Source organism: Petaurus breviceps, unplaced genomic scaffold (genome assembly GCF_028583685.1).
Source record: "Petaurus breviceps papuanus isolate PSGF00001 unplaced genomic scaffold, PetGlider_PUasm1.0 173, whole genome shotgun sequence".
Lineage (NCBI taxonomy): Eukaryota > Metazoa > Chordata > Mammalia > Diprotodontia > Petauridae > Petaurus > Petaurus breviceps.
In genome coordinates, this window is record NW_027185759.1 from 31,150,133 (window position 1) to 31,173,693 (window position 23,561).

The following is a 23,561-nucleotide window of genomic DNA, read 5'->3' on the forward strand; positions in this document are numbered from 1 at the left end:
CCTGTCCCCCAATAATTGAAATACAGTATGTGTCACCAGTGCTGTGCATAATGGGGAATATCTATGAGATCACTTGGGTCTCTTCAGTACTGCTGGATTTTAACCAATATTCTTTTGAGATTGTTTTGTTTTTGCTTTTTGGAGAGGGGAGGGCAGGGCAATTGGGGTTAAGTAACTTGCCCAAGGTCACACAGCTGGTAAGTGTTAAGTTTCTGAAGATGGATTTGAACTCAGGTCCTCCTTACTCCAGGGTCGGTGCTCTATTCACTGCACCACCTAGCTGCCCCTTCTTTTGAGTTGTTAAGCCATGTCCTCTTTTCCTGGTCCTGTTTTGTAGAGTCCTATTCCTTTGTATCTCCTATCAAATTGAAAATCAAGGCATACACCACCCAAGGTTACTCTGATAAATGTCACCGCTGGACACATTATAACTAGACTCTGCCCGGACATTTTTTGGCTAGTCGTTTTTAACATATAGCACTGTACCCGTGGAGCTAACTGCCCCTTGTTAATATGGCCTGACTCGGCATGTTTTCTATTTGCCAAGTAATGACATTTGAGGGACTGTGTGATATTTCAATGTCAAATGTTTTTAGTGATTATTAACTATTGGTTCATCATTACGTGGAGTAACATATTTATAAAAATCTCATCTTAAATCTTTCTTGAATACACAGTTGGCTGAGCTGCGCCAGAGACTGGACCATGCTGAGGCAGACAGACAAGAACTTCAGGATGAGCTCCGGCAGGAGCGAGAAGCCAGGCAAAAGCTAGAGATGATGATCAAGGAGTTAAAGCATCAGATTGTGAAATCTTCCAAGACTGTCAAAGAGTAGAGAGCAGCGAGGACTCCCCTGTGCTCTCCCAACGGGGCTTTGTGATTAAACTGTGAGCGACTCGTCAGGAGAGAACGTGGAGAACAACTGAGGCATTCTCTTGATGTGGAGTTTACAGAGAAAGTGAAGAGATTTTGTGTGTGCGTGTGTATGTGTGTGTACACACACACACACATGAAATTTTAGATTTTCCAAATCAATGAAAATCTGTTTCTTTGTACTAGTGTTTTTTAAAAAATCTTAAAACAACTAGTAACAATGAAACCATATGTTTTAAAATAGGTGTCTGTCTCTCTAATGCAAACAACTGTTGTGTACCTTTCTAAAGCAGCATTGTATGACGGGGAATACCCTGTAGCCCTTTTTATTGTTACCCATGTTTCACACTTGCTTTTGGAAACACTTTCTACAATATTTTTGGTGTCTTCATACTTCAATATTAAATCAAGGGAGGCGTCCAAGCTCCATCTTTTCTGAGTGTTAAAATGGACACCATTTTCTTGGTAAGTTGCTGTTGTGGATTCATGGCTCCATAGAGAACATTCTTTTTCTGATTCTCTCCCGACTGTGGAATGAATTTCCATGATCAGCGCTGGAGGGATTCATTATCCTCTGCTGCTACTCAGAAGGGATGACTGACACATTGGGGGTTTGTTTTTTTTTTTCCCTGTTTGAATGTGCTTGCGTGAGGCTATATTTTTTTTTCAGGCAGCAACAGGACATTGAACTAAAAGTAATAATTGGGACTTACTCTTTAGACTCTCTGAGCTTTTAATTATTTGTCCGAAGAGTGACATGAAAATATTAATTCTTGGGGATGGGGGAGGGAGGGAACTGGTTGTGTTATCATTAATATAGCTGAGCTGCCTTGGTATCTAGTTAATTCTCTCCTGTACAGTTTTTATATGTAGGTAGATTGATGTTTATATTGTGGGTTTGTTTTTCTTTGGGTTGTAAAATATGAAACACTTTGAAAGTCACTTAGAATTTTTGTATATTTAAATGTCAAGATAAATCTTACCAAAATCTCTGCAAATGGACCACGTTCATTTAGCTCTTTAATGTTAAAAATCAGGAATTTGCAGCCATTAGATACTAATGCACCATAAATTAATGCATGGGAAAATCCAGTATCTGTTGATTTTCAGACATTTTTCAGAAGCAAGACAGAAATTCCATGTGGGGAAGTAAACTCTTGCACTTTTTTTTTTTTTGCACAGATAGATCTGTCATTCTTTAATGCCAGATTTCACCTTAATTATCCATTTATTTAAAAGAGCTAAAATAGTAGCATTCAAGTTTTTTCATGACATACACTGAAGCCACCATTCATTGGAAATATTTTTCCATGCTTTCTAAGCTTTTGATAGTCTCTCATAAGGTACTGTTTGATAACTATTAGTTAGAACCACTTACAAATATAGATATATGGTTGGAATTTTTTTTTTTTGTATACAGATTACCAAATCCTACTTTCAGGATGGATGCAAGTTAGGCACTTTGTAGCAATGCAAACCGTTTTAGCCGCTTGTTCATTACTTTAAAGAATTTTGTGATTCACTTTAAATGATATTTATGTGCTCTAAAATAATTTGTACCCCTCAAATGAACAAAGAATCAATTTAAACAAATCAGATGTGGTTTTTGTGCATTCATTTTGAGTTTTTACTAAGTTAACATTTGTAAACATAGAGCTAGCCTCGTCCACTTCTAGAGATAAAAGCACAGAGGTGTTTATTATCTTGTATTCTAGCTGTCCGTTAATACTTGTAAATTACTGAATAGTCACCTGGTTATTCTTCACCTCTTCAGCATATGGAGGAGGCTTCCTTTTTCTCTTAGTCACTCCAAACATTTTTTCTTACAGTTATTATAAATGGTAGGCTCAGTTAACTGTCAACATAAAATCCAGTAAAAAATTACTTAATCTTTGTAAATTTCTTTTACTTCTAAAATTTTCAACCCCTTTAAAGGTATCTTTTAATTTAACAGTGAGCAAAGAAGTATTTATTTTGAGTCCTTCATATAATGAACAGCTCCCACATACTACAAAGGCTTAATTTTATACAGATGATACAGTAATGTGTCATGCCTCAGCCTGAATTCATTACAAAGTTTTTTTAAATTAAATTGTAAATAGTATACATGTTTATATACTTTTACACTGAGCTCTTCCTCTGATTTCTGAGAGTTGAGATGACTAGTTTTGTTATAAACCCTATATAACTTGAATACATGCAGACATTTTGAATAAGCATTTATAGAAACCTCTGAGTTAAAAAACAAACAAAACCAAAAAACAAGAATCCATACCAACATGAGCTTGATCTCAACATCAACATTTTCCTTGTCCATTGTTGGCAGAAAGTTTGGGCAGTAACTTGTGTGCCCTTGTTTAGGCAGGCAGATATTTTCCCAAGCCTTTCTTAATATTGTTTTAGAAAAAATATTTTAAGCTGCATCAAAAACATCCAATGAGAAAAAAGCTACTTTAGGGAATATTTTCTCTTCTTTTTGGAGGGGAGGAAGCAGTAACAGTAGGACATTTGTTTCTTTCCTGGGCAGCGATTTGGTTAATTTGTGGAGGGGCTGTATTTCTATGAGAAATTGGCTGCATTTCTGAAAGCAAATAAGCAAATTCCTATGTCCTCGGAGGCTCAAACCTTGGATTCTAAAGCGCAGCAAAAAATTTTTGATTAAAAATGTTATTGATGAAGCCATGCTTTAATTTTGTAAAACATTCTCCTTAACTTAGGTTCCAAGGGAAATGACAGAATGTTTTTCCACTTCCTGACCTAATTTTATAACATATTTAATATATTAACAACTGAGATGTGTCAAATCATTTGTATATATTAAACAATCATAATGCAGTTACTGAAGAAGGCAATGTTGTGGTGGGATGGATAGCACCATCTGCTGGCTAGCCAACCAGTTGAGAAGTCTGATGAAAGAACCAACCATTCATGTATATGTACATCCTTGGCTTCAGCTTGGGAAGAACGATGATGATGGCCCCTGAAAATAATTGAAAATTGCTCAGTACATTTTTCTAGAATTGAAAATCTGGTGCTGAAGTCATTTTTGATCAGCTTTCTCAACTTCCCTTCTCACAGAGCTTGTTTTGATTCTTCATGAAAGATGCTAAGGGTTTCCCGTTTTCCCCACCCTTGAGCCATGTAATCTACCTGACAGAACATTTGAGCACATTTTCATTTTCCTAATGGACTACTATACTTCTAGATCACATCCAGTTCTGTGCTCAGACTGACAAGGTCTTCTCAACTGTTGTATTATAAATGTTGTGGGACCAAGGAAACTTTTAAAACTTAAAAAGTTTTCATTGTATTTATAGTAACAGACACACAAGCATCTCCGTTATGAGAAGAAACGTATATTTGAATATTTTATATTTGATATATTTATTTCATCTAAATTAAAGGGAGACTCAGCTTTTTAAGGGATTTGGGGTTTTGGGGGGAAGGATAAAAACCTCTCAAATTTGAAATAATGATACATTTTATAATATGTTTCTTAAATCATTTAGAGCTTAAACATATACAGCATTACTGAGTTAGAAAATGCTCAAATTTACAACATGGACAGATTTTTCCAGTAAGTCCAAGAAGACAAAAACAACACACTGAAGGTTAGTTTAGTGGAAAAGAAATAGTTTGAATATTTTTCTTCAATAAAAATACCTCACTTGAAAATAAGGAAAGCACAGTGTACTTAAAATAATTCTAGTCAACATAAAAGTTCTGTCTAAAAGAATTTGCTGTCATTGGGTTCTGCCTTTGGGGTTTTACAGTCTTGTCAATAATATACATGCATATATGTATATATTTACATATATATTATACATAACATACATATTTGTTTTAATCCATAAAGTTAGAAGTATTTGTTTATCCACACCAGTCATTTACACCAAGGTATTTCGAATAATCTCTGAAAACAACAAGTTAAATACCTTTTCTGAAACTAGCAAAAGAGAAAAGGAAAACTTTGGGATTATGATCAGTTCATTCAACAATTTATGCTGACTTTGCCGATGATGTATGGTTTGAAGGTGAAAGTCGCTGTGGTTGCATCACATGACACAAGCTGTCCTCTACCTCACATGAAATTAAACGATATTTTATATGGTTTTAGTAAAAGTGAGATCCATCTATCTGGTCACCTCGTTTACAAATTTTGAATTCTATTTATTGAAACATGACATAACTGTGCTCTTAGCTTATACCTCAATTGTATTTTGTGCTTTTCCCAACCCTTCCATTTTCATGTCTTGTAAATATCTTGTATAGACTGGATTCAGTTCCAAATAAAGAATTGTAATGATAAATCGAATCAAAAAGGTCATGTGTGTAAACATAACTTCCTTGTGCCTTTAAATTTACATTTCAGTACATTTATGCTTAAAAAAATCAAAGCCTGCTTATTTACCATTTCAATATTATATAATTATGATACAAAACTCTTTAAGTGGCTTTCCAGTATATTTTATCTTCTCTTTTTTTGCCATTAACATTTTGACTGCAGGAGGTAAGGGTTTCTCCGATAATAGAAAATCCCTACCATCTTTTCATTTCTTTGGTCATCAAACATTAAGTCATTACTGTATATGATGTTCTAGACCAGGCACACAGGAAGATGCATATAAATAAATAGATAACTGGAACCCTAGTTTAAGCTAGGGTAGAGTGGGTCACTAGGTGACAAAATCTGGAGATGGGAGAGTCCTGACATCACCTACTCCTTGAGTCTGGGAACAATTGAATTCAGTACCTAGTAAACAAAAATAATGAGCTTAATTGGAAAACTTGAACTTCTCTTTGGTCTGGCATCTTTAGGATGACGTGGAATCTCCATGAACCCCCCCCCCCCTTTGCAGCCAGCATTGTGTCTTTGCAGCTCCACTCAGTTCTCAAACTGAATTTGTCATGAGGAAGGCATCTTTCTTGCTGTTCACTCTATTCCTGGTCATTATCCTGTAAATAAGGCATGGTCCCTATCCTAACAGTCTCTAATTATAGTCTTGATAATAGCAAATGAGATGTGCATAAGACATGATACAAATTAAAATAGAAATAGGTGAAAATGCTATGTAAGAGTGGGTGAGGGACACTTGAGTATCTCCATTATTACAATGAGTACTGTTTCATTCCATTGTTTTAATTGAACAGTTTCTGACTCAGAGTTTCTTCCTTGTGAGCACTGTGGTTAATTAGACCCTAGACTGGGCTTTTCATCAGACAAATTTCTAAACTTAGGTAAGACCTGACCTTGGTTTTTAAAAAATGCCTCTTGTTTTTCTATCAGCCGTTTCTGGGTCCAGTAATCCTGTCCTGCCCCACCCCCTTTTTCAACCCATAAACCCACTAGTGTGACCAAGAAAAATAGTTAAGTAAAACCTGTGGACATGGGGGTTGCCTCTCATGGTCTAAGCAGCATTGTGCATCCACAGTCCCTGTCATACACATTCCTACCGAAGCAAACCGATGCCTTTCTCCATCTTTTCCTAGGCCAAGATTGGTCATTATGGTTATTCAGTGTTCTGTTTTGTTTTAGCGTTCTTTTCATCATTGTGAAAGTATTATAGCAATTTAAAAAATTGCTTGGAAAGCAATTAGGGTATTGCATTTGGAGTCAGGAATCCCTGAATTCAAATCCTGCTTCAGACATAATAGCTTTGTCACTTTGGGCAAGTCACTTAAGTTCTCTAGGAAACTAAGACCATATATTTCAGAGAAGGTGCCAACCTGCATTGGAGAAGGGAGTATCTTTATCTAGGAATTCCCTATAGTATTGAAATCGCAGCTCCAGTTCCTGTTCTGTCCAGTCTGTGTGTTGAAGAGACAGCTGGAAAGGTTTTGTTTAGACTTCCAGGTGGATCATCCTATGAGCTGAAGGGAAGAATTTTCACCCAGGAAATGTTTGGTTTCTCCCTTGGGGGTGAGAGGATAGCTCAATCAAAGCTAGCCTCCTCATCCCTCTGGGGAGAAGCCCATATGGTTTTTTGGGATGACTTATTTGGGACTAGAATTTCCTCACAGAGGAAGCTCGGTTTTCCCACTTTTCTATTTTTTACTTTGTTATTTGGTGTTTTATTCCTTTTCCATTTTATTTGCTTGCTAGGACAGGCTATTTTTAAACTTTATGAAATAATTTTTTGTTGAATTTGCATAACTTTATACAAGGATGATTGTGAATTCCAGGTCTGCCAGTTCTGGAAAGTTAGAACCCTTGGAACATGCTTATATCACCTAACTTAGGTGCATCCCGAGTCTCTGTGTTCTCCTATCCACATGGGTGGCAGTAGCCCCTCTTTGATGGGCAGCATCTCTAAAACTATGAGACAGGAAGAATCACACTCTTTCCTGTTAGGTCTTTCCTGTTGTGTCCACAGGGTGAAGATCACACATAGTTGACTCAGAAAGAGAGACCTCTCCCTTATTTATCCTCTGGCTCTGAGAGATGGGCCTGAGGTGTCTGTTTCTTCTGTTTGGTTTTGTCTTCAGGTCCAGGTTTGGGCAGCAGTCCTCACTGGATCGGGGAGTTTGAGCATGGTGTTTGGAGCTGCGGTTCCAGGTAGATGTTGCAGCCAGCCAGCCAGCTTAGTAAGGAAGGTCTGAGAAACCAGGGGACCTGGGACTTGAGCCCCAGGGATCTCTTGGATGTGGAATTTGAGACTGTGCTATATAGGAAGTGAGTTAAGTGATGGACCTTAATTCCCCTCCTCTCTCTAGAAACTGAGGGGTGTGGGGCGGGGGCCATTGGGGCCTATATATATCTTTTGAAATAAATGTTTCTTTGTAAAAGCTAATCTGACAGTGAAGTGCTCATCTGAGCTGAGGTACAGGGGACCCACGTTCCTCAATCAGGGGAACACCAAGCCAAGATAAAGTCTAGACATCCCCTAATCTCCTTAAGAGTAACCCTGGGGGAGCGGGTGATATTTACACATCCCCTGGCCTTCAGGTAATGGGTGCCAGGGTGGTCAGAGTTTCATAGATACTGTACTGAATGGATTGCTGGGACTCTATGTGACATTCTGGAGGCAATTAAGAAATGAAACTCTTTGGTACAAAGTGCTGGGGGAGAGGTATTTGGAAGGACAAGGCTTCATCCTCCCTGGAACCTAGGATCGGGAATATGGACCAATGTGCCAAATGGACATAGCAGGAAGCAACCAGGATGTTTGCCATCCCCAACAACACAACTATGCTTGACAACATTCTGATTATTATCAATCAAGACATAAGATCAGAAGATGTGTTCCCCAAAGATGTCTGCCACTTTCATGAAGGAAGTTAAGAGCAGCGTTCAAACTGAACCGAGATTGCCTGTAGGTGGTGAGGCCTCCCTCCTCCTCCCCGAGATGTTCCTGTTTGTGGATAACATTGGGTTGACCAAATCAAACCCAAGAACTGTTGGAGTCTCCTAAATAAGAGCCATAATCACATAGAAAAAAACCAAGTGAATTCCTATTGTCTAGATTAAAGTATGTAGAAGACAGTGAAGTCAGAACACCTGCACCAAAAGCTTCAAAGGAAAATATGAGCTGGTTACAGGCCATAGAGGACCTTAAGAAGCAGATAAGAGAAGTGGAGGAAAAATTGGGAAGAAAAATGAGAATGATGCAAGAAAATTATAAAATGAGAGTCAACAGCCTGACTGAGGAAAATCACACCTTAAACAATAGACTAACTCAAATGGCAAAAGAGGCTCAAAGAGGCAGTGAGGAGTAGATTAAAGTATGTACCTGAATGGCCAATCATAGGGGCCCTTCATTAGTACAGTTATCTTGGACAGACACTGCAAGTTGATGATGAGCTGAATACGGAGCTGAAAAAGAAGAGAAAGATGGCCCAGATTGCCTTCAGGAAATTGCATTGAACATATCTTAGCTCCAAGCTTCTCTTTGAAACATAAAATCAGGTTTATTGTCGATATTTTTCTAATGATGTCAGTCAATAGGATTTGCAAAGTACTAATCATGTGACAGGCACCATGCAAGCTCTTGGGATACAAAGGAAGGTAATATGAGTTTCTGTCCTCACAGACCTCACATTTTAGTGTGAGAGACAATTTGTGGATGATTATGTGCATATGAGATACAAGATGGAAAGTAACCTGAGAGAGCAAGGTTCTAGTAGTGGGGATGGGGGAACAGTACCTGGAAAGACCTGGCATAAAAGGTGAGTTTCTAGAAGGTAGAAGTGAGGGAGAGCACTCTGAGCTTAAGGGACAGCCAATGCCAAGGCTGAATGAATTCGAGTCATGGAATAATCCAGTGAAGTCAATGGAAAGGTGACTGGTGAGTGTTAACAGGCTACAACTTCACTAATCAAGCAAAAATTGTGCAGAAGCAAAAATTGTGTAAAAGCAACAGCGTGAAGGCTGTCATCGGAGACTTTTTGAACTGGGAGAGAAGTTGGGTCGGGCAGGTAGAAAGAGTGAGCAAGAACCAACGAAGAGACCATATTCTTTATTAGATCCATTCAATGTCAAGAGAATGAGAGGAAGGTTCTCAGTACATCGTGTAAGCCTCCTTTCTCCCAAGGAGAATTTACAGGAAGATGTGTTTTGCACAGTGCTTGGGACATAGGAGGAATCTGGTAAGTGCTTGTTAACTGATTCTCATTGGATGAGAGGGAATGGATAGGTTGAGATTGGCATAGATAAAGGGAATATTTACTTTAATAAGATTATAGATTCTGGGAAGAATTGGAGAAGGGAACCCTCAGGGGGATGATACAGGGAACCATTGCTGTAAAGAGAGACTGATGAAATAGCTTTGGATCTTTAGGTCACTTAAGCTAAATGTTAATTGGTTTTGATGGAAAATTAACTAAGTAGTTAAACTTATGTGAATCTAATTTAAAAAACACACACACATATATATTTTATATACATGTATATAGTGTATATATATATATATATATATTCAAATATAGCCTCAGATACTAGCTGTATGACCCTGGGAAAGTAACTTATTCCTGTTTTCCTCAGTTTCCTCATCTGTAAAATAAGCTGGAGAAAGGAATGGCAAATCACTCCAGTATCTTTGCCAAGAAAACCCCAAAGTGGGTCATGAAGAGTCAAAACTGAAGCAAATCGAGGTTAAATGATTTTCCCAGAGCTACACGGATAGAATATATCTGAGGCTGGAGTAGGTAACTTAAAAAAATTTTGTATATTTTGAAAAATACTATTAAGCACTCTAACAGATCTATAATCTCATCAATGTGAATATTCCTGCCAATTCTATGGATCAAAATCCAGCCATTCCTGCTCATGTCTCCCATAATTTCACCATAAGGCTGAAATTATCTAAACAAGAGGGTATAGCCAAGATTTCTCTTTGTTTTCCTTATAAATGAAGTGTGAAACAGTTGACAAATACATAAATGAAGCAAGCAATACTCATATAATATAAACCAGTCACTTTAATTTCATAAAAATGACTAAGCTGAAATGGTTGTACAGTAAAATCTCATTTTCACATGTGCTCTTTCAAATCAATACTGTAGAAAACTCCATATTGATCCTTTGGGGCAATCTTTTCCAATGGTGGGCATTTTCTGTAGGCTAAACTCATTATTTTAAAAATCCCCATAGTAATAGGTTGAATAGGCACATAAAAGAAAGCCAAACCTAGTTTTGAGGACTGTGTATTTTTTTTTAATGACTTGGAACCAAAATCAAGAAACACCATGCTGTTACCATCATTAAGAGTCGATCACAGCATGATGTATGGAAAATTGTTTAATGGAATATCTCAAAAAATTTTTTTGTTACCCAATAACCAGATGAAAAATAATTTCTAGGCTAATTTGCAGAATCATTAAATTGTAGGTAGTTTGCTTGGTCTTTGTGTAAATGGGTTTCATCAAGCTTGATTTTTATTTGTTTCTCTAGCATTTCCAGGAAAATGAGAGCCCTCCAGTGGCCAAGCTAATTCCTGTAAAGGCTGATTATCCTAGTAACCCAAACACTTGAGGTCTGCTTGTAATTAATTGCAAAGCTCTTTCTGCTGTTGGGTTTAAAACGAAAGCATCCTTGCTATAGAAGTGACCACATCCTACAGCGGACAGTCAGATTCTGCTCCTTTTTTTTTTTTTTTTAAAGCAATCGGGGTTAAATAACTTGGTCAAGGTTACACGGCCATTTATTTTTAGGTGTAGTGCCGAACACCTGATCCCGGGATTCGACCTCCAATTCACCCCAACACTGGAGCCGGTGCTTTTACTCGCTGAGCCACCTGGCCGCCCATAAGCAATTGGGGTTAAGTAACTTGCTCAAGGTTACACGGCCAGGTGTTTCTAGGTGGGTGCTAAGTGTCTGAGCCCGAGATTCGATCTCCAGGTCGTCCTGACACTGGAGCTGGCGCTCTTACTCGCTGTGCTACCTGGCCACCCCGATTCTGCTCCTTTTAAAACACATTTGTCCTCTATCTGGATCATGAAACTTTCGGAACTCCAGGTGTTCTCTGATGGCAAGCTTCCCTCCACAGCACTTAAGGCAACTGTGCTCATTCTAAGGGATTCATAGTCTGGACCAGTGCTGTCAAACTCAAACAGAAATGGGGTGAGCGATGTATATGATGGGGAAACAGGGCGGCTCAGTGGATAGAGCAGTGGACCTGGAGTCATGAGAACCTGGGTTCAAATCTAGCCTCAGACACTATGTGATCCTGGGTGAGTCATTTTACCCTGTTTGCCTCAGTTTCCTTATGTGTAAAATGAGCTGGGGAAGGAAACGGCATCAAGCATCTTTGCCAAGAAAACCCCAAGTGGGGTCGTGAAGAGTTAGATAGGATTGAATAACCACAACAACAATACACATGGCACATTGATTTAGTTTTAAAACGTAATCTTATCTATGCTTTGTTATATTTTTATGTAGCCCCTATCCCAAGATCCATTGGTATGAGACTCCATCCTCATCAGTGGAAATCAATACCCTGCACCTGTGTGAGGGGCAGGGCAGAGTGGGTGAGTGAGAGGGGGAAGAAATCTTCTGTTCTTGTCTTTGAGTTACTTCTGCTTCCAGCTTCGAGAGGGAAGATGGAAGAGGTCAAAGGCATGTCAGGTTGCTGAAGGAAAAGTCCAGGAAGACACAGAAGGAGCTGGCAATCTCCATCATGTCCTTATCCCCCACTTGCTTTGCCAGAGACCTTTCTCTTACGTGAGATCTAGGACCCTCTCTCTATGTTGAGTTGAGTTACTTTGCTCCCAATGGGAGAGCTCTGCCATTCCATATTGTCTGGCATGTATTCTCCTACATATACCTTCTTGGATTTTTGTTTTGCTATCAATTTGGATAAACTGGTTTCTTTGTTATTTGCTTTGTGTGTTCATTAAGGAATTATCTCATATTTGGTAGGAAAGGAGTCAAGCCTTGGATATGAAGTTTGAGGTCCCATCTCCAATAATTTAAGAAGTGATCAGAGGTAGGACTGAACCTGATCCCATTTTCTAGACTAACAGTATGTAAGAGAGCAGGTAGATAGAATTCTGACCTGATAACCCTTCTCTCAGGAGAGCAGAGTAGTCTCTGGTGCCAGATTCCTGCTTCCCCTCCTGAAAGCAAACTCTCCATTGGAGAAGAGTGGGGGGAGAAGAAGCTAGAAAAGTCTATTCTGCTTCCCTTGGGGCCACACAATGACACCCTCATGCTACATGGGAGGGTACAGCCCTCAAAATATTTTATTAAATATTTCCCAATTACATTTTAATCAGGTTCAGGCTGGGTGGGCTGTGGGTTTTGTGTACCTATGATAAAAGTGAGAAATGACAGCCCTCACTTATTCATGTGGGTTTTCATAGACCTATAGTCTAGACAAGTAACTGTGCCAATGGTTTTTCTTGGGGGCAATTGTCTGATCCAGAATGTGGCCACCTGAGTGATTTTCATAAAGTTAGTTTTCCACTTAAAATGAAAACCCAAAGGACTGAAAATGACACGATTAGAGATGAAGGCTTCTTTTAACTCCAGCTAATCTTGTTAATGGGATAGTATGGGTAACCTAATTTGGAAGACCATGCTCACTTGTAAAGGAAGTATAATAAGCAATAAGTGGCTTCTTACACATTTAATACTGGCGAGACTCCTGCATCTAAAGTGATATCCATTGTAATACAACACAGAGGGGGAAAATTTGCTTCTCATAGTTTATTGAAATAGAGTATTTGATGTTTCTAATTTAATTCAGATGATTTTTAAAATTTATTAAATGCATATATGTCCATATATAATATAATGCATATATAAAATACATAACTACATTATACATAAGAATATATATGTGTACCTGTTCATTTGTATATACTTATATATTTACTGCTCTTAGAGTTAATCAGTTTTCAGGGCAGAGTCAAGATGGCGGAGTAGAAGCATGACCTTTCCTCGACTCTGGCTTCCACCTTCCCCAATCCATGTAAAAAGGGGACTCTGAACAAACTTTGGAGCTGCACAACCCACAAAATGACACAGAGAAGCTAACCTCCTGCTGAAGACAGCCTGGCAGGCCAGCAGGAATCGACCAGCACAGCGCTCTGGGAGCTGAACCCAGCCCCACACCAAGGCTTTAGCCCCAGGGCAGGCCTGACCAGCCACTGGCAGGAGGGACTCCAGATCAGCAACAGCTACAGCCTTTTCCAGAATTATCAACACATAGATGTGAAGGACAAAGTGAGAGGTGAGTGCAGTCTGGACTTTGGGACCCAGTAAGTGGGAGTGCATGGCTTTTGCCCCCGGGGGGAGAAGCCACTGAGACGCTGGCACAGCCAGCCAATGCCACTTGGCAGCTGCAGCTCCTGGCCTGCAGAGTGTAGGGGGACCAAGCAACCATTCTAAGGGGTAATTGCTCTTGTTTTAACCTGCTTGGATTGGGATTGCAGTCTAGGGTGGAGGACCTGGGGTGTGTGTCCAGCTTGCCAGAGCCCGAGGAGGCCTCAGAGAGGGCACCCATCTAATACCTCTGGCAGCTGAGAAAACCCCAGCATTTGGGATGAAAGCTCCCCTGTCTGGTGGCAGAGTTCTACTGTAGCAAAAAGCCCAGGGGTCAAGTGACTGAGGGGCAACATGGCCACGCAAAGGAAACAAAGCAGACAGAAGATTCCAACATTAGATTCCTATTTTGGGGACAAAAAGGAGCAAAGCACGGAACAGGAGGAAGACAGTGAAGTCAGAACTCCTGAACTAAAAGCTTCAAAGGAAAATAGGAGCTGGTTCCAGGCCATAGAGGACCTTTAGAAGCAGATAAGAGAAGTGGAGGAAAAATTGGGAAGAGAAATGAGAATGCTGCAAGAAAATTATGAGAGTCAACAGCCTGACTGAGGAAAATAACACCTTAAAAAACAGACTAACTGAATTGGCAAAAGAGGCTCAAAAAGGCAATGAGGAGAAGAATGCCTTAAAAAGCCAAATTTGCCAGATGGAAAAAGAATCTCAAAAGCTCAATGAGGAGAATCATTGCTTCAGAATTAGATTGGACCAAATGGAAGCTAATGACTTTATGAGAAATCAAGATGCTGTCAAACAGATCCAAACAAATGAAAGAATAGAAGGCAATGTGAAATATCTCATGGGAAAAACCATTGACTTGGAAAATAGATCCAGGAGAGATAATTTAAAAATTATTGGACTACCTGAAAGCCATGATCAAAGTAAGAACCTAGAAATCATCCTCCAGGAATTCTCAAAGAAAACTGCCCTAATATTTTAGAACCAGAGGGCAAAATAAGAGGTTGAAAGAATCCACCGATCACCTCCTGGAAAAGATCCCAAAAAGAAAACTCCTAGGACTATTATAGCCAGGTTCCAGAATTCCCAGATTAAGGAGAGAATATTACAAGCAACCAGGAAGAAACAATTTGAATATTGTGGAAACACAATCAGGATAACTCAGGATCTGGCAGCTTCTACACTGAGGGATTGAAGGGCTTGGAATATGATATTCCGGAGAGCAAAGGAGCTGGGATTAAAACCAAGAATCACCTACCCAGCAAAACTGAGTATCATGTTTCAGGGGAAAATATGGTCATTGAGAGGACTTTCAAGCATTCTTGCTGAAAAAACCAGAGTTGAATAGAAAATTTGACATTTAGATACAAGAAGCAAGAGAGGCATGAGAAGATAAACAGGGAAAAGAAATCATAAGGAACTTATCAAAGTTGAACTATTAACATTCCTACATGGAAAAACAATAATTCTAACTGGTGAAACTTTTGTCAGTATGAAAATAGTTGAAGAGAATAGAATGTATTGTTAATATGTTAATTAATAAGTTAATATGTATGTCTATATATGGTCATATGAATACATATGTGAACGTATGTATATATGTTTACAGGTATACATAGAGAGCACAGGACCAATTTAACAGGAAGGGATGATACTTAAAAGGTGAAATTAAGAGGTGAGAGAGGAATATAATGAGAGGAGATGAGGAGAGACAGAATGGGGTAAACTATCTTATAAAGAAGAGGCAAGGGAAAATGGTTACAATGGAGGGGAAGAATAGGAAGGCAAAAGGAAACAGGTCAACCTTACTCTCATTGAATTTGGCTTGGGGAGGGAATGAAATACACACTAAATAGGGTATCTCACCCTACAGGAGAGTAGGGGGGAAGGGGATCAGAGGGGGGATGATGGAAGGGAGGGAAGGCTGGGGGGAGGGAAGTTGGAAGCATCCACTTTTGAAAAGGGATGGGATCAAAGTAGAGAATAGAACAAGTGGGAGGTGGGAAATATAGTCAGTCTTTTACAATATATCTACTATGTTATTGTTTTGCATTAGCTACACATGTACAACCTATATTGAACTGCTTATCTTCCCATTAAGGGTGGGTGACAAGGGAGGAAGGGAATGAATCTTTAATTCAAAGTTTTAAAATCAAATGTTTATATATATATACTATTATTGATACTATTTTACATGTAATTGGGAAATAAGATATACAGGCACTGGGGCATAGAGATCCACATGCCCTACTGGAAAAGCGGAAAGGGGTGTAATGTAATGCCAAGCAAAGGCAACTTCCCAAGTTTCAAAATACCAGCATAGGTGCTCTCCATTTTATTCAGTGAAAAATTAAGAACAGAGAAGATCAAAATATGACATCATTCAAAATACAGCATTTACTAAGTGTGATTCAATAATCTCCAAGTACTACCTGATTTAATCAAGTACTACCCCACCCCAGGACATTACATTCATTTAATCAATTACAAAGTCCCTGTTCTAAATACTATTCTACCCCTAGGCTTTACCTTCATTTAGTCCATCACAAAGCCCCTCTTCTCAAATGGAGATTAATTTCCAATCATAAGTAAAGTACATTCATTTGTTCAATCATAAAACACAAAAAGGTCAAAGGTTCCCCACCCCTGGATCACAATTAAATATACCCCAGAGTTACAAGAAGTTTAAGCACAGCACTTGATACCCAGATGGAAGTCTTTTCTTCATCTTGACACTAGGCAAGTTCTCAGCAATCTTTGTTCCTAGGGAGACAAAGCTTAGCAAGACCACAAGATACATTGCCAGTCTCTTCATTAATTCATTCTCTGTCTGCAGAACAGTCCTAGGACCCCTGAAAACATTAGCAAAACCCCCTTCCAGGATTTCTGTAAACATACAACAAGAAAATCCTTCTTCAGGGCTTCTGAATGAACAGCAAGGTTCCAAGGCTTCTGCAACAACAGCACCGTCCTTCACCAGTGGACAGTATTCACTCTCTGTCTGCAGAACAGTCTCTGGAGCTCTGAACCAACAGCAATGTTCCAAGACTTCTGAAACAACAGGACTGTCCTTCACCAGTGGACAAATCTGGCAAAACAACATCAAAACAGACAGACAAAGTACCAGCATAACAGCCATGTCTCCTCAGTCCTTGGCAGCTCTGGGTGGCAGGTCTCAAAAGTCCTGGGCAATTCAAAGTGGCCCTCAGCAATCCTCTCAGTCTCTCTCTGCCTCCAAAAGGGTGCTGCTTCCAAAAAATTCTTCTGCCTCTCTCTTGTGTCTCTCTAAATCTATGTCACCAGCTCCTCCCAGTTCAGCACTCTCTTTTCATGTCAACAAGTCCATCCCACAAGTGGGATTAACAAGCTCTGGGTTTTAACACAATCAAACCAAAAACCAAGCCAATACAGGGGAATCTTTAAATGCCATTACTATTACAAGGGGTATGGGAGAAAATATGGGAGAGAGCAGATTGGAGGATGGGATATCCTGTGGGACTGTTATTTTGGGGTGGTGGGTGGGGGAAAAACGGGGAGAAAATTTGCAACTCAAAATCTTGTGGAAATGAATGATGTAGATCAGAAGTTAATAAAGCATCTGAAAAATGAAAAAAAAAGAGTTAATCAGTTTTCATTAGGGATCTTCAAACAAAGATTGGATGACCAATTAATTATTTAATGTGTCTAATTTAATTCAGATGATTCCTTTTAAAAATTCATTAGGTAAGTATGCATATAAAATATAAAGATATCTAATATGTTAATATTATAATCACACATAATTAACATACTATAATAAAATAATTTATATTAAAACAATAATCATATTCTGCTATTGTATATAAAATATGTAATAAAATGACTGTAATTATTTACATTATATAAAATATATTCTTATGTATGATATGTATGCATTACATTATATATGATGTATTCACACTTAATGGATAAAAATGAAATCATCTGAATTAAATTAGAAACATTAGGTGGTCATCCAATCTTTGCTTGAAGACCTGTAATGAAAACTGATGAAATCCAAGTTCAAATTGAAACATACTTTGTTCACTTTCTTAATTTTTCTTGCTTTCCCCCACCCCCAACTAATATGGACACACATTTTTCGTGACTCCACATGTATAATGAATTGCTTGTCTTCTTGATGGGTAGGGGAGGGGCTGAAGGGAGGTAGAGAATTTGGAACTGAACATAAAATAGGAATGCTTAAAAGAAATGAAGCCCTCTGATGAGGGGAAAGCTAGTCCTTCTTAAGACAGTCCTTCCCACATTTGGATATGATTGGGATATTTTTTTTCTTTTTCCCTTTATTTTTCCTTTTTGGAGGGGGGAAGGCAGGGAAATTGGGGTTAAGTGACTTGCCCAAGGCCACACGACTAGTAAATGTTAAGTGTCTGAAGCTGGATTTGAATTTGGGTCTTCCTGACTCCAGGGCTGGTGCTCTGTTTGCTGTGTCACCTAGCCACCCCTGGGGTATTTTTCTTAATGTTAAGAATTCCTGACACCAAGCCTAAGATTGAATTCTTGGCATGGGAGAAAGAAGGTGCCAAGGCTCAGAGACAATGGATAGCTGGATTGTAAAGTGTGTGAAGGAGAATAATGTTGAATAAGGATGAAAGGTAGATTGCAGTCAGGTAGGAAAGAGCTTTAAATGTCCATTCCAAGTCTGAAATTCTGTGGTTTTGTGAAGTGCGACCTTCTGCCCATGTACCTCCCTTCCAGGGCTGCTGTGAGGATCATCAAGATAATAATTGCAAACTGCTTAGCACAGTGCCGGGCCCCTTGTAAGCTCTGTAGATATGTGAGCTGACTTGGCAAAAATGCTCAAATGACTCTGCGATCTCATTGATTCCAGAGGGCCCTCCAATGACATTGATCCAATTGACCTGTGCCTGCCCATCCTGTGGAATTCTCAACTGTGAACTCCCCTAAGTTCTCCACAGGGCATTTACCCAAGGCATGCAACAACACAAGTGAACCAGCGGGGCCCTCTGATTGGCTATCATCCCTTACTCTCATCACATGACTTACCCATCTTTTCTTTTTGCCATGCAATTCTTTTTTTTTTTTTTGCTTTTTTGCAGGGCATTTGGGGTTAAGTGACTTGCCCAAGGTCACACAGCTAGTATGTATGTCAAGTGTCTGAAGCCAAATTTGAACTCAGGTCCTCCTGACTCCAGGGCCGGTGCTCTATTCACTGTGCCACCTAGCCACCCCCTGCCATATAATTCTTTAATTTTGATTTTGTTCTTCTTTGGAATTCCTTGTTGGTTATGTGGTCCAACCTGTTCACACCGCCCACATACATATCCTTTGCCATGTGCAAATCTATTATTTATCTTTATATAATTTTATCTATTGTAAGATTTTTCATCTTGAGTTCTTCAGAGACCATGGTTCCAATTCTCATTTGTGTTGTTGTTCAGTCATTTCTGACTCTTCCAGACCTAGATCTCACTGCCATATGTAATACCAGTGACATGTTTGCATTGAAAAGATGGGACTTTGCTCTTATGAGAAGCTTGGGGTCAGTAAAAGTGCTTTGCAATGTTCTGAAGCAATTCTGGTCACTTTCCTCTTTTCCAACTCTGACTTGGTTTCTTGATCATCTGTCCCAGATACACAGGCTGTACAAAGAATTTATTTAGATGTAAGGGGAAATCTGTATAACAGAGTTTGGGCAAAAAGAACAATCCCTCCCCCCAAGTTTATTGTTGGTGGGACCTCAGAGATGCAGATGCATATAAACTTTGTAGAAATCGGAGGCCATCTCGCAACACACAGGAGATCAAAAACCTGACATGCCTTCTGACCTATGACCCTCTGGTCCCATTGTTGGGACTTGAAATATCGTACTATGAAAAGGAAGAAAGAAACTAGTCATGTGAAAATATTAATAGTTTATTTTTTAAAAAATAAGAAAAGCCTTTTAACAATGCATATGGTCAATAGCCCATGAATAACTGAATACATTTTGGCATATGAATAGAAAATTATGGTCCTATTAAAATGAACAAGACTGCAGGGAGATATGTAATCGCATGAAGTGATGCAAAGTGAAGTCAGAAGAAAAGCATACATATCAATGACAACTGTGTATATGTATTTGTGTGTGTGTGTGTGTGTGTGTGTGTGTGTGTAAAGCTCAAAACTGAAGGTAATGAAAATTTGTAATTGTAAAGAGTGATTTAGAAAGAACAAAGAACAAACAAGAGTGCATTCCAGGTGTGCGTATCACCTGTGCAAATGTTTGTAGGTGGGAATATGGGTAGATGAGTGTGTTGGTAAATGTTTAATAATTGGATCTCTGGGAAAAAAATGTACCCATGACACACAAAGTTATTAAGATTTTTCTCTAGCACTTCTTAAATCTAATGAACTAACCAATTAATTAACAAAGCAATAAATCTAGGTCTGATTTATAGAGTTTGCTGATTTACAAGGTGTAAGTGCTCACACTAAAAATTTAACAATCAGCTCAAAAGCACTTACAAGCTAATTCCAGTACACCCTTAAAAATGGGAAACAATTAGCAAGCCAATTTGACTAGAATGGAAGTTGAAATAAACCTGGAAAGGTAAATGCAATAGATTTGTACATAGTGAATTAATTTTCTGTGGGCTAAGGGAGATGCTTGAGGGGCTTGATAATCTTTCAGCATTTTCTCTTCTTCTAATGGTTGCTCATGCTTGTAAAGCACCATAATAAACCACTGTCCTTCTGCCCATATAAAGCAGGTAGAAGTAACATTATTCCTGCTTTACAAATGAGGAAACTGAAACTAAGAGGTTGAGTAATTTGTCCAAGATAACAGCTTGTTGATTGACTAACTGATTGATGGGTCACTATGAAGACTTTGGAGTTGGAAGTTACCGGTTCAAATCTGCCCTCTGCTGCTCTCTATCTCTGACTTTTGGCAAGTCACTTAACTTCCCTGGGTCTCAGTTTCCTCATTGGTAAAATGAAAAGGCTATTTAAACAATCCTTTGTAAAGCAAATTAACACTTCTACTTGACCTTTTCTATACACCTAGGTTTGGAGCAGCTAGGTAGTGCGGTGGATAGAGCTTCCAGAAGACCTGAGTTCAAATTTGACTTTGGATACTTATTAGCTGTATAACTCTGGGCAAGTCACTTGTTTGCCTCAGTTTCCTTATTGGTAAAATGAGCTGGAGAAGAAAATGGTAAGCCATTCCAATATCTTTGCTGAGAAAACTGCCCCAAAGGGGTTACAAAGAGTTTGCCTTATTAACTATATAACCTTGGACAAGTCACTTGTTTGCCTCAGTTTCCTTATCTGTAAAATGACCTAGAGGAGGAAATGGCAAACTATCCCAGTATCTTTTCTAAGACCCCAAAAGGGGTCACAAAGAGTTGGACAAACTGAACAACAACAAACTTAGGTTTCCATGTGTTTAATTTCCTTAAAGAAGAAAAGATTTGCAGAATAAAGGAGTCTAGCTAGCCTCAGCCAATTTTCCCACATCTTGAATTAGTGAAGCTAGTAAAAATGAGGTTTGTGGATAGATAAGTCTTGCAGGATTTGCACAGAACAGAGAATTTTTTTTTTAAATACCAGGGCTGCAATGATTTAAAAAATCCACTAGTTGTCCCTAAAGCCCCATTTCCATTTTCACAAGAATCCCTTAAAAATGTGGACACTGGGACCGCTAATCACCACGCTGGGCTTTATCATTCTTGGTGTTGGAATTTCTGTCTCATAATTTCTGTAAACCAATAGTTACCTCTGGAGTCCTTGGTGCTGTTTGAGTTTCAGTAGAACAAGAAAAGTATGAATGCTCCTATTCATGTGATTATAGATTCAGGAGCTGGAAAAAAAAAGCCTTCAGAGCTCGTGGAAAGAAACTTCTCATTTTATGAGTAATGAACTGAGGCTCAGAGAAGGTTGGACAGATGTACATTTGCAGGGGAGGGGCTTAAATCCAGCTCATAGAGATTTATAAAATGGAAGGTCCAACACTTCCATTTTATAAATGGGGAAACTGAGGTACAGAGAGGAGAAAGGACAAGTAAAACTCGAGTCATAGACTTATAACTTTTGAATTGGAAGCTATCTTAGAAATTGTTTAGTCTAACTCCCTCATTCTAGAGATAAGGAAACTAAGCCATGGAGAAGGGAAGAGATTTGCTCAAGGCCACTTAAGTGGTAAGCAGCAGTTGGGGGTCTGAACCTAGGGCTTCTTTCTAAATCATTGCATTTTCCATGACGTCGAGCTGGAATTAAGCAGAAGCTAAGTTTTTAACTAATAACTATTGACTGACTATGTCCCTCAGCCTTCCTGCCAAATATCCTAGCCTAGAAGTGATTTTTACACATGCTTAAGCTGTAGAAGAGAATCCTGCATTTAAATTTTCTTTACTCATGCCCATTTGAGCACTTCTGTTTCTTGAGTCATCCAGGTAGGATTCATAGAGGATAGGCTAAGAGCTAGAAGGGCTTTGTAGAGCATTTGGTCCAACCTCTTTATACTGCATATGAGGAAACTGAGGCCCAGATAGGTTACATGATTCAACCTAGGTCCCATGGGTAGTGAACAGCTGAGCTGGGGCTCTTCCTGCTACAGTATATTGCCTTTGTAGAAAAGATGCTAAGACATCTGGTAGAAGAAAAGTCAAAGTCTCTGAAGAAAATTGTACAAAGTTACGTCTTCTCTAGAAGATAGGAAGGGATCCATTTTCAGAGATGCCCTTCCTACGTTCACCCTGATTTCTTCAAGGTTGTGAGGAACTTTTATAATTACTTCCATACTCTTTGTACCTAGAAAACTGAACTTGTTCTCCTGTGTTATTTATAATCTAGAGGAAAAACATCCTATAGCACAGAATTTTAAAAGGTCAGTTCCTTAGAAAAAAGTGTTTGTTAGTTTTTATCATAGTTCTTTCTAATGTTTCTCTCTGACCATTCAGGCTTGGTCAAAAATGAAGTTATGAGGGGTGGGGGTGGGGGGGTTAGGTGGCACAGTGAGTAAAGTGCCAGCCCTGGAGTCAGGAGGACCTGGGTTCGGATCCGGCCTCAGACACTTAACACACACAAAAAACCTAGCTGTGTAACCTTGGGCAAGTTACTTAACCCCAACTGCCCTCCAAAAGGCAAAAAAAAAAAAAATGAAGTTATGAGCTAGCAATATACCATAAACAATCATCTTATCCAACACAACAAAAGTCAGCTAAGACTTTCCAACACAGAAATAGCAAAAGATAGATTTCACTAAGTGATGGAAAGGGTGTCAATTGTGGGAGTGGATAAAGAAAGTGCAGAGGAGAAGGCTGGCACGACTGGAAAGAAAGGAGGGCTTTAAAATAATAAATCAGCAACTTTCTACTGTAGAAGAAATGAGCACTGGCCTGGAAGTCAGCATGTCTGTGAATCCTGACTCTCCCTCTTCCTTCCTGTGTGACTTTGGCCAAACCACTGATCTTCTTGAACATCACATTTTCCTTCAATGGAAAGGAAGGGCTGGTGATGTTCAGCCTGGCTCTGACTCTGTGATGCTACAACCAGAGTTCCAAGCTCAGGTCTGCTACTTCTTGTATGACCTTTCCCTCTCTGGGCCTCAGTTTTCTAATCTGTATAATGGGGATAATAACAGCCAATTCACCTTATAGGGTGGTTGGGAGAAAAGAAAACAGTACTCACTGAAGAGCCAGGAGATGCAGCTTCTCAGGCCTGACTCTTTTGCTTCCTACTGGCCTGACCTTGGTCAAGTCATTTCTGTTTTTTTTTTTTTTTTTTGGCTCAGTTGAACATCTTGAGGTATTGGAGAAATGTATCACTATGTGTAGTTGCTAATTGTAATTAATAGCATTTACCTGCTTTATTCCTTTTTTCTTCTTCCCGTAAACCATCCTGATGGGCTTGCAAATTAGAAAGAAAAAGGACCTACAAGAATAGACACACAGACCACACTGCTTAGGTTTCTTTTCCATAATGCAT

General features: G+C 39.1%; 2 protein-coding genes across 6 annotated transcripts in view; one reads left to right on the forward strand and one right to left on the reverse strand.

Moving 5' to 3' along the window:
- SKIL (SKI like proto-oncogene) overlaps nt 1-5,196 on the forward strand; it is a 43,139-nt gene extending 37,943 nt beyond the window's left edge. For all 5 annotated transcript variants that reach the window (XM_069083568.1, XM_069083565.1, XM_069083566.1 and 2 more), the window contains exon 8: nt 678-5,196. In XM_069083568.1, coding sequence (XP_068939669.1) covers nt 678-836 — 159 coding nt within the window. In that variant the 3' untranslated portion in view covers nt 837-5,196. The remainder of the gene's footprint in view (nt 1-677) is intronic.
- PHC3 (polyhomeotic homolog 3) overlaps nt 1-23,561 on the reverse strand; it is a 352,648-nt gene that overhangs the window by 266,976 nt on the left and 62,111 nt on the right. The gene's annotated exons all lie outside the window — the stretch shown is intronic.